Below are 10,022 nucleotides of genomic sequence, written 5' to 3' on the forward strand. Positions count from 1 at the left end.
ACAGAAGGTAGAGTGATGACTCTGCTCAGGACGGTGTTGATAATTTGCTTGTTTTTCTCCGAAAAGTCCAGAGTATCCCAGCTGAGAGTAGAGTCTTGCTTGAGTGCTTGGAAGATGCCCGTACAGTTGACCATTGAACCACACAGGGGTTAGGGACGCCAACCCCCTGCCCAGTTGAAAATCTGTGTGTAACTTTTGACTGCCCCCAAATTTAACAACTTAGAGCCTGTCGTTGACTGGAAGCCTTCCTGATAACATAGCCTGTTAACACGTATTTTGTATGTTATATGTTTTATATATCATATTCTTACAATAAAGCTAGAGAAAAGATGATGTTGCTAAGAAAATCATGAGAGTAGATATGTTTACAGTACTATAGCCTGTTTATAAAAAAAAATCATCCACGTATAAATGGACCCATGCAGTTCAAACCCACGTTGGTCAAGGGTCAACTATAAAGTCGGCTTTCAGGGGCGCCTGGGTGGCACAGCGGTTAAAGCGTCTGCCTTCGGCTTAGGGCGTGATCCCGGCGTGATCCCGGCGTGATGGGATCGAGCCCCACATCAGGCTCCTCCGCTGTGAGCCTGCTTCTTCCTCTCCCACTGCCCCTGCTTGTGTTCTCTCTCTCGCTGGCTGTCTCTATCTCTGTCGAATAAATAAATAAAAATCTTTAAATAAAAAAAATAAAAAATAAAGTCGACTTTCAGCAAACTCGACGTGAAAATCTGTATTTAGAAATTAGGTAACTAGTCGACTTTATAAAGTTTGGGCAAAATAGTCTTTAGACAGCTAGTGTTTTGAGTGTACAGGAAATCATGGCATTTGCACTCTCTTTTACCAACTTTCTTGATCTTTAAGTTAAAGACAGAGCTGAAAAAAGCAAGAATCTTTGTCTTTGACTCCTGGGACCTCTCTGTTTAACGGGTAGATACAGCTGCAGTTCTCAGACCTTCCAGGTTTTATAAATGGGGAATCTGGGGGCTGGGAGTCCAGCTTTGAACAAGTCAGATTTTCAAGTTCCTGGTTGTGCCCTGTGGCCCATGTTTGGCATATTCTCTCCACTCTGGGTGTTGAGCCGACTCAGCCACGTTTTCCCCCAAAAGTTGGCAGTAGGTGTGGTTCACGGCACGTCCTTTTATTCCAAAACCTGCCGGTATGGCTGAAGAGATGTTCGATGCTGTGAGGGCCCTCTGCCCCCCAGCTCATTCCCCACTTTCTCCACAGACCCACTCCTTGCCGGTCGTGGTGATCTCCAACATCTGTCAGATGCCAAATGCCTGGGCATCGATCCTGTGGTATAACATGCTGACCAACAACCCCAAGGTAGGCACCCGTCCCCTGGAGGCTGCTGTTGTGGTCCCTCGTGTGGGTCCTCAGGCACCACTGTCTCATCTCAATGAGCAACTGTGTCATTTTCGATAGAACGTGAACTTCTTCACCAAGCCCCCGATTGGCACCTGGGATCAAGTGGCCGAGGTGCTGAGCTGGCAGTTCTCCTCCACCACGAAGCGAGGGCTGAGCATCGAGCAGTTGACTACGCTGGCAGAGAAACTCTTAGGTCAGCCTTTTCCCTCTTTTGCCTGCTGCCCTCCTCAGAAAAGGAATCTGGCCTGTGGGGCTGTTCATTCAGGAGAATTTGCTGAGCAAGGCTCCGTGCTGGGGCCCGAAGGCACGCGCTCCCGCAGTGGGAGGAGTGGGGGTGCCAGTGGGGTCGGGAGGCAGAGGAAGCTTGCCTCCTGCTGATCATTTCTGAGGTGGGGGGCAGGTGTCTTTTCTCGTGGTGGCTGCACCCCTCACCCTTCCAGAGCACGACTTTGACCTTAGGAAGAGATTTGTTGAAGTGCGTGTTCGAAGGCAGAGGTAAAAAGCTTGACATCCCTGTCCGTTTCTTCAGTAAATCGGAGGCTTGTTTTTATTTTTTTCTCCTGAAAAAAAATTTTAGTACACTAGGTTACCTGCTACCTAGACTGTAAGGAGCTTTATCCTGCGCTGTCCCCAGACGTGGGGACACTAACACTTTCAGCTTGGTCGTGTGTGCTGCTGGTCCCCAGGCCACCACGCAAGACGAGGCGGAGGCGGTGGGGGGAGGGGTAGAGACTTGATATGTCACCCACCACGTCCTCTAGGCTAAACAACACCCCGGGTGATCAGATGCTGGCGTTTCGTGAGGGTGGGTGTGTGGCTGTGCGTGTGTGTGCACGCACGCAGCGGTGGGAACCTTCAAACACAGGAAAGCCAATGGTTTCTCGGCCCATCGTGGGACAGATGTGTATGAATGTGTGTTCTAAGAAATGAGGCCTTGATTCAAAGCTGAAAATTACACTGTTTTATTCTTTTTTTCCTGTAGGACCTGGTGTGAACTATTCAGGGTGTCAGATTACGTGGGCTAAATTTTGCAAAGTAAGCCATCTTGTTAAATCCTCATGGGAGTGGGAGTGTGGGAGGGAATGCTCACCTGTGGGGTTGTCTTGGATGGTACTGGGCTTGAAGGCTGAAGACTTATGGTCTCACGGCCAGTAGGACCTACGTACCTGAGGGTAGATGGGCTTGGGGATTTTGGTGGCATCGTGCCCCGAGAGAGGAAAAGTCCGGGAGGGTAGACTTGGCTTTCGCATTATTCTTTTCTTCAGGAAAACATGGCTGGCAAAGGCTTCTCCTTCTGGGTTTGGCTAGACAATATCATTGACCTTGTGAAAAAGTACATCCTGGCTCTTTGGAATGAAGGGTAGGTTGAAGCTCTTGTGTCTGGCGGACTGCACGTGTGGAACCAGTCGCCTGCTCTCTCAGCAGGCCAGTGGTGGGGACCCTGTCAGCCCAGATCTTGTCGCTCTTCTTTGGCTCCAGGTACATAATGGGTTTTATCAGTAAGGAGCGAGAGCGGGCCATCTTGAGTACCAAGCCCCCAGGCACCTTCCTGCTACGGTTTAGTGAAAGCAGCAAAGAAGGAGGTGTCACCTTCACTTGGGTGGAGAAGGACATCAGCGGTAAGTTGGACTCTTGGTCACCCCACCTGGTGGCAGTTGCTGCCGCCGCCACAGCTCCTACTAGTTTCAAGCACCCACTGCCCCCTAGTGGGCAAAGATGGCTTCGCACACCCCTGCCTTCTATAATAACACTTTTCAGTGACTTCTTTTCTGCAAATTCTTTCAGCTGGAGGATTGTTTGCCAGTTTTGTTTTGCTTGCTTCGGGGGCTAATATATGCCTAGGAATTTGCAATTTAAATCTCTTTCTTCATCTCCTTTCTTACCTAACCTGTTAATATATCTTACACAAGTCGTTATTCAGGTATATTGCCCGTGACCCAACTGGGTAGCCTGTCCAGAAGCCAGCTGAACATTTCCACAGTGCCATTAGACTGGACAGGATATTCAGGGCTCAGGAGCTGGGTTGGCATAAGTCTTTCCCTTTCAAGGAAAGATAAATCAGGTCGTTTTCTCTGAGATTACCTAGTCAGGGGTTCCCTTATCTTCCCTTACAATATCCCATGACAGGTAAGACCCAGATCCAGTCGGTGGAACCATATACCAAGCAGCAGCTGAACAACATGTCGTTTGCTGAAATCATCATGGGCTATAAGATCATGGATGCCACCAACATCCTGGTGTCTCCGCTGGTCTATCTCTACCCCGACATTCCTAAGGAGGAGGCATTTGGAAAGTACTGTCGCCCAGAGAGCCAGGAGCATCCTGAAGCTGACCCAGGTAGTTGTTGATTTTCCGTGTCGGGCGTTTAATTCTGGGGAAAAACGGGGGCAATTGCAGGATCCCTGGGGGACAGACAGGTACATGCCCTAAGGGCCTGGTGATCTTTTATTCCTCTTTATGGGAAAGAACTTTGTAGTGGGTGCTTTTGGGGATGACTAATGGGGTTGGAGAGAAGAGAGGAGTCGGAGTCACTTGTCCCTGCCCCACAGGAAACCTGCCAGGCTAAAGGGAGAAATAGCACACACACACTCACCCCACATCTAGAATGCTGCCGAGAGAGCGAGGACAGGATGTCCAGCCAGCACAGCGCTTCTTACACGGTAGCTGCTGGGAGGTTTGCGACGCAGACTTAAGTCTCGTGTGTTTCCTTTTCCCCGTCACTGAATAATGTGAGCAGTGTCATGTGGGATGGAGAAAGGCTTTCTGGAGGAAATGAGTGTTAGCAGCACGGGAAGGCGGTTTACGAGCAGAGGTGGGGGAGCGTTGATCAAGGGCGAACCTGTAACCTGTGGGAGGGCTCTTGGGCTCCGGATGGGATTTAGAGCACGCAGCCCTTGAAATAAGCGATTGTGTCACGTGCCAGAGCACAGGTGTTTCTCTAAGTCTGTAGACATTGTTTCACAGTAAGCCTGTAACCACCAGCGTTGTCATCAGTGTGGATGGGCGACCCCGCTGGTCTGTCCCATCCCCATTTGCTGCCTTGGGTCTCTGGGTTCTTCTCCTTCCGAGTCCTGAGGGGGAGCCTATAATTTGCCATTCTTTGTTTTTACCTAACGTCCCCTCATTGGAGAGCCAGCAGGGGGCTCTTTAAAGCAATCCTTTGAGGGTAGCTTCCCTACCCCAGTTGCTTTTGGGAAAAAAAAAAAAACAAAAACGGCAAAGACCTCACGCTAGCGCGCGCACACACCTTTTCCTAGGAATCCCCTCTGAGGAATTTCTTGGGATGGGGGAAGACTGGGACTTGGAAGAGGGCATTTGAGTTGCTTGCTAATTGACTTTCCTCTTTCCTTTGTTCTGGTGTTGGGTTTTGTTCACGCTATGGAAGAGCTAACTCTCACTTCCTGTCTGCTACTTATCTGGCTTTCCAGCTGTGCTTCAGTTGGGAGATGTGTTTATCAGCCCTGACGCGCTACCCTTTGTTCCTCCTGCAGGGGACATTTAGGCCCACGTGCTCGTCCTTTGGCTCATTTTGCTTTCATGATCCGTGTTCCCAGTCTGAGGCCAGGCCCTCCGTTATCATCCGCCATCCTGTGTGACCAGGAGGCAAGGTCCTTTCCTGCCTGGAGTCACCAGTGTTTTCTCGGGGGGCAAGACCCCAGGCAGGAGAAAGGAACTAATGACTGGAGTGCTTTGCCAGCCTCCTGGGGAGGCGAGTATAAGCAGTGGACACGGAGGGGCTTGGCGTGTCGGGAGCATGATGATGGAGTGGGCCGAGTGCTGGGGGCGTCCCTGCATTCAAGTGGGTCTCCTCCAGGAGATGGATCTGTGCCCATTTCCTCTTGTTCTCCATCATGAAAGTATTTCTGTCCCCAGGGATAGATCGATCATCTTCCCAGGACTCTCCCTTCCTCCTTACTTTTCCACCAGACCCCACACAGGATTTCTTGACTGCTTGAGGGAGAGAGTCCTCTCTTAGAAAGGATAACCCCCTTCCCGTACAAATTGGATGAAGTGTGTTGACAGCCTCACACAGCCATAGCTGTACTTTCAGTCTTGGTTCTCCTTTGTTTCTGCTCTTGCCGAATCTCAGCTGAAGCTAGTTTTCTCAGCTACCTGATCACTGGGGAACTAAATCCTTCTCTGTCCGGGATGCCGGCTGCCCTCAGGTCTGTGCCACACTGGGTTTATGACACCAGAACCCTCTCTGGGGAGCGTCTTTGGTTTCGGCTCCACGTGAATCCATTTCTTGGCCCCAAATAACCTTGGATGGCAGTCTGAGGACCCCCGACAATGCCTTTTCTCAGATTGTCAGATTTTCTGATTCCTTGGTCTCTCTATAAACCTCAGGCTTGATAACTATGTTTCTCTTGGCCCACCCCACCCTGCCCCACACCTCCTAAGTGATTTGTTCACCGGACTCCCCCACAATTCATGCCAGTGTCTCCAAGGCTCCTCGACCTCTTGGTGTAAACATTTAACACCTAAAATTCATTTATTCCAATCTTCACATTTCTAACTATGGACGAAGAATTATAAATGACCGAGATGGGCACCCCTCTCTTCCCCCTCTCTCTCAGTGTAGAAAGTGCTTTGCTTCGGGTATCTTAGCCGTGGAAGACATACCGAGGCCCAGGCCTCCCGTCTTCAGTCCAGAGTGATGGTCCTGCCACTCCAGGCGGCCTCCCTTCATAGAGAGGCTGCTTCTTATGTGATGTCGCTATCCACCTGGGGAGTTACTAATATGGCTCCCCTAAAAAGTAGTAGAGGTAGATGAATGTCCGTAGGAATGAAAAGTGTGACTCTGGGCCTCGGAACAGCATGAGCAATTTCCACATTCTCTTAGAGGCTTGGTGACTTTGGCGTCTGAGCAGGACTGTGGTGTGTCGGAGCCCAGGCCGCGTTGGCTCCGTTCCTTCATGCAGAGAAGTCGTAGCCAAGACATTCGGCCAGGCCAGAACACAGTCCTCAGACCACATGCAGGCAGCTCAGTGCTCACCTCATCTGGGGGAAGAACGAACAAGGCGGGCATTGGTCTAGGCTCAGGTGGGACCAGGGTGTGCTGAAAAGTCTCTGCAGGCCAGGAAAGCTTTATGGAAAGAGTTGACCCGTCACACTGCAAGCGCCCCGCACGCCCAGTGGTACAGGGCGGTGGGGGGGCAGCCCTGAGGGGAGATGGGGCTTCAAAGGGACCTGTGCTCCACGATGGAGTGAGGTGCACATCAGCACCGATGAGGCAGCCGGCTGCCTCCTGCCCTCTGCCCACAGTGGGGTCACAATTAGTAAGCCCCAGTTTTCTCTTCCCAGGTGCTGCCCCGTACCTGAAGACCAAGTTTATCTGTGTGACACCGTAAGTGGCTTCCCTTCTCAATTTGGCCTTCATTTCTGGTGTCCTCAGTTCTCCTGGGAGTAGGACACTGGGTGAGAGCTACCCTGTGAAGGGCCGGCACGCCCTGGGCTCTGTGTAGTACTCAAAGTGACCTTGTGCGTTTAAAAAGCTTGAGCTTTTATTTTTCTGTTGGAGACCAGAGTTTGATGGCTTGTGTGTGTGTGTTTTGTTCTTTTTTTTTTTTCTCCATTGTGTCTTGTCAACCCGGCCCTTTCCCCTCCTGCTGCTCCCCATTTCCTACAGAACGACGTGCAGCAATACCATTGACCTGCCGATGTCCCCCCGCACTTTAGATTCATTGATGCAGTTTGGAAATAATGGTGAAGGTGCTGAGCCCTCAGCAGGAGGGCAGTTCGGTGAGTGAGTGGTGACAGACCTTGTCCTTAGGACGGAAGGCAGCCCCCTTTGTGTGCCGTGCACCGAGCTGAGAGCTCGCCCTGTGGGATTGGTAGAAAGTTCTAGAGCAGTGCTAGCACCTCCCTTAGAAACCAAATGTGCACCACGCCTGTAAGTGTGAGTTTTCTAGCAGCCACATGAAAAACAGCAATAAGAAACAAGTGAGGTTAACGTTAATAATATATTTTTCTGTAACCCAATAAATCCCCAATACTAGCATTTTAACACATAAGGAAAAGTTAATGAGGTGTTTTTTTTTTTGTTTTTTTTTTTTGTACTAAGTCTCTGAAACCTGCCGGGCATTGTGCGGCTACAGCCCGTCTCGAGCGGGACTAGCCACACTTTGCTGCTCAGTGCGCCCGTGGCTCCAGGCTGCCACATGCAGCAGGACAGCCTTCGATCTTTCCACGTGGACAGTTGGGAACGAGTTAAGGGAGGAAGGGGACTGAGCCCTTCCAGAAGACCAGACCCTCTAGGGAGGAGAGTAAATCTGGAGTATCCAACCCTGTCTTGGCCATACGGGGCAAGGACACTGGATGGCAGTGGTGGCTGAGCCTCTGTCCCCCCGAGGGCTACGGGAGTGCCCCTTGCCGGCTGTTGTCGGACTCAGGCCCCTGAACGAGCTCTCCCGCTCTGTCCCCCCAGAGTCCCTCACGTTCGACATGGAGTTGACCTCGGAGTGCGCTACCTCCCCGATGTGAGGAGCGGCGGGCTGAGGCTGCAGAGCGAGGACGGAGGCACCTACCTGTGATCCACCACCCCTTACACAGCCAACCCCCAGATCGTCTGAGACTCCTCTGACTTTGTGCTTCCAGATTTTTTTTTTAATCTCCTACTTCTGCTATCTTTGAGCAATCTGGGCACTTTTTAAAAATAGAGAAATGAGTGAACGTGGGTGATACGCTTTTACCTAAATGCAAATACGAATGTGTTCTCTGAGACTGTGACCGGGGGATGTGGAAGGGGTGGCAAGAGGGAGAAAAAGGAAATGTTCTGGTCTTTTCTCGCTCCCCGGCCCTCCTTTCTCAGCAGCTCGCGTTGTCCTTAGACAAGTGCCTCCTCTTGCCTGCGCACCCCTCTGCCTGTCTCTGTAAGCTCACGCCGCAGGCTGCCTCCAGCTACATGACTCCTGGCATTGCACTTTTAACCTTGCTAACAACCAAATAGAAGATAGGACTTTCACAGCCCCTAGGTTTCTTTTTAAATTAAAAAAAAAAAAAAATTAAAGGGCAAAAAACACTGTATCGGCATAGCCTTTTCTGTATTTAAGACAACTCAGTCAGTAGCCTTCTTGGTGCTTTAGGCATTCGGCTTTCTTCAGGCTGATAATTTATAGAAATCCTGAAATGGGCTTCAGATCCAACCCTTAAAAGACATCTGAAGCCGTGGCTTGGCCTTTGGTTATGAAATAGGAAGGTTGAAGGACAACCTAAACATCCTAGACATTTTTTAATAAACAGAGTTTTTATTTTCCCCTTTAATGTGTTGGCCAGTTAGTAGGTAAGGCTGGGCAGAGGCGTGCTTACCACCTGTGTCGTGCCCCCCCCCCGCCCCCGCCGTCTCCCTGCACTTCTGCTCCTGTTCCAGAGCCTGGGTTGTTCCTGTGGGTGCCTTATAAGGGATGGGGTGATCCTTCCTTCCTCCCTGTCCACCTGACCCCCCTTGTGTAGGGCTCCTTCCGGTGTCCAAAGGTCCCCTGTTCTGTTTGCTTTGGGAATCCTGGAATAAGAAGGCGAGAGTTACAGGTGGAACACGATAGACTGTGTGGCCCTAGCCAAGGGTCTAGTTGAGCTCAGGGAATACGGTTCATATCCCGGTTTCTTGGTGATTTCCCGCGGCACCTCTAATCACCTCTTCCCTTGGTTAACCCAGGGGCAGAGGCTTACTGATAAACTCGAGGTCTATCCCTTGTGTGAGGGAGCGTACGCCCTGGCCTCCCCCCAGTGCTGGTGACCATCTCCTCCCCCCTGGGGCCTCCCAGATGAGGCAGAACAATTCCCATTTACTCTGCATTTCAGAACACTTGGTGGTCTCCAATATTTGGGCCGCCTCTGACCTGGAGGCCCGACTAGATTGGGTGGTCCAGGACCACCTTATCTCAGTCGGTCAGAGTTTCTGTGGAGTGCTGTTTGTTTTACCAGTCCTCAGCAGGTTCAGAATTAAGAGGATGAGGACCTTCTCTCCAAGACAAACAGGGGTTGCGCTTGGCCATCCCTGTCCTTCGGCCTAGAAACGGTTGGTCGGTAGTACAGAGCTCTCCCTTCTCCAGCAACACTCTTCACTTCGTAATAAGCTTAACTCAGAAACTGAGAGAAGATTTAGATCAGAGGGACCTGGGGCAAGGATCCAGGCTTCCCTGGTGCAGATATTGTAAAGTTCGTGGCTTTGAGGTAGCATGTGTATCTGGTTTTAACTCTGATTGTAGCAAAAGTTCTGAGAGGAGCCGAGACTTGTTCTGACCCCTCCCTTCAAGAATCGAGCCCTCCAGGACCTGCCCACTTTCTCTCCACCGTCTCCCCCTGCCCGTCCCCAGCCCAGCTGCGGGGTTCCCATAGTTGGCTCAGCCTGCCTGCACAGTGGTTTTGTCTGCTGCTGTCCTGGTCACCGTATCAAATTCCAATGTATACTTCATAGTGTAAAAATTTATATTATTGTGGGGTTTCGGTTTTTTGTTTTGTTTTTGTATATTGCTGTATCTACTTTAACTTCCAGAAATAAAAGTTATATAGGAACCATCTGAGGGCGTGGCAGCTCTGTCTCTGGCTGCTGGAGGCTCCCTTCCCCCCCACCCCGTCTTCAGTTCTGAGGGGCCCTTACCCACAGGCTGAGCCTGGCTCCTGACAGGAGGGGGGTGCCCCTGCTCCCAGGCTGCTCA

At 51.0% G+C, this 10,022-nt stretch overlaps 1 protein-coding gene across 4 annotated transcripts in view; it reads left to right on the forward strand.

Moving 5' to 3' along the window:
* The window catches only part of STAT3 (signal transducer and activator of transcription 3), a 67,617-nt gene extending 57,733 nt beyond the window's left edge, over positions 1-9,884 (forward strand). The window contains exons 16-24 of one of the 4 annotated variants that reach the window (XM_045781596.2): positions 1,225-1,323; positions 1,423-1,558; positions 2,348-2,400; positions 2,631-2,725; positions 2,845-2,984; positions 3,493-3,705; positions 6,670-6,712; positions 6,995-7,107; positions 7,793-9,884. In XM_045781596.2, coding sequence (XP_045637552.1) covers positions 1,225-1,323; positions 1,423-1,558; positions 2,348-2,400; positions 2,631-2,725; positions 2,845-2,984; positions 3,493-3,705; positions 6,670-6,712; positions 6,995-7,107; positions 7,793-7,848 — 948 coding nt within the window. In that variant the 3' untranslated portion in view covers positions 7,849-9,884. The remainder of the gene's footprint in view (positions 1-1,224; positions 1,324-1,422; positions 1,559-2,347; positions 2,401-2,630; positions 2,726-2,844; positions 2,985-3,492; positions 3,706-6,669; positions 6,713-6,994; positions 7,108-7,792) is intronic. The other 3 variants (XM_045781598.2, XM_045781597.2, XM_045781599.2) reach the window with 3 other exon arrangements.
* Positions 9,885-10,022: the final 138 nt, after the last annotated feature.

This window comes from Ursus americanus, chromosome 23, assembly GCF_024610735.1.
Source record: "Ursus americanus isolate L20-20 chromosome 23, mUrsAme1.1.p, whole genome shotgun sequence".
Classification (NCBI taxonomy): domain Eukaryota; kingdom Metazoa; phylum Chordata; class Mammalia; order Carnivora; family Ursidae; genus Ursus; species Ursus americanus.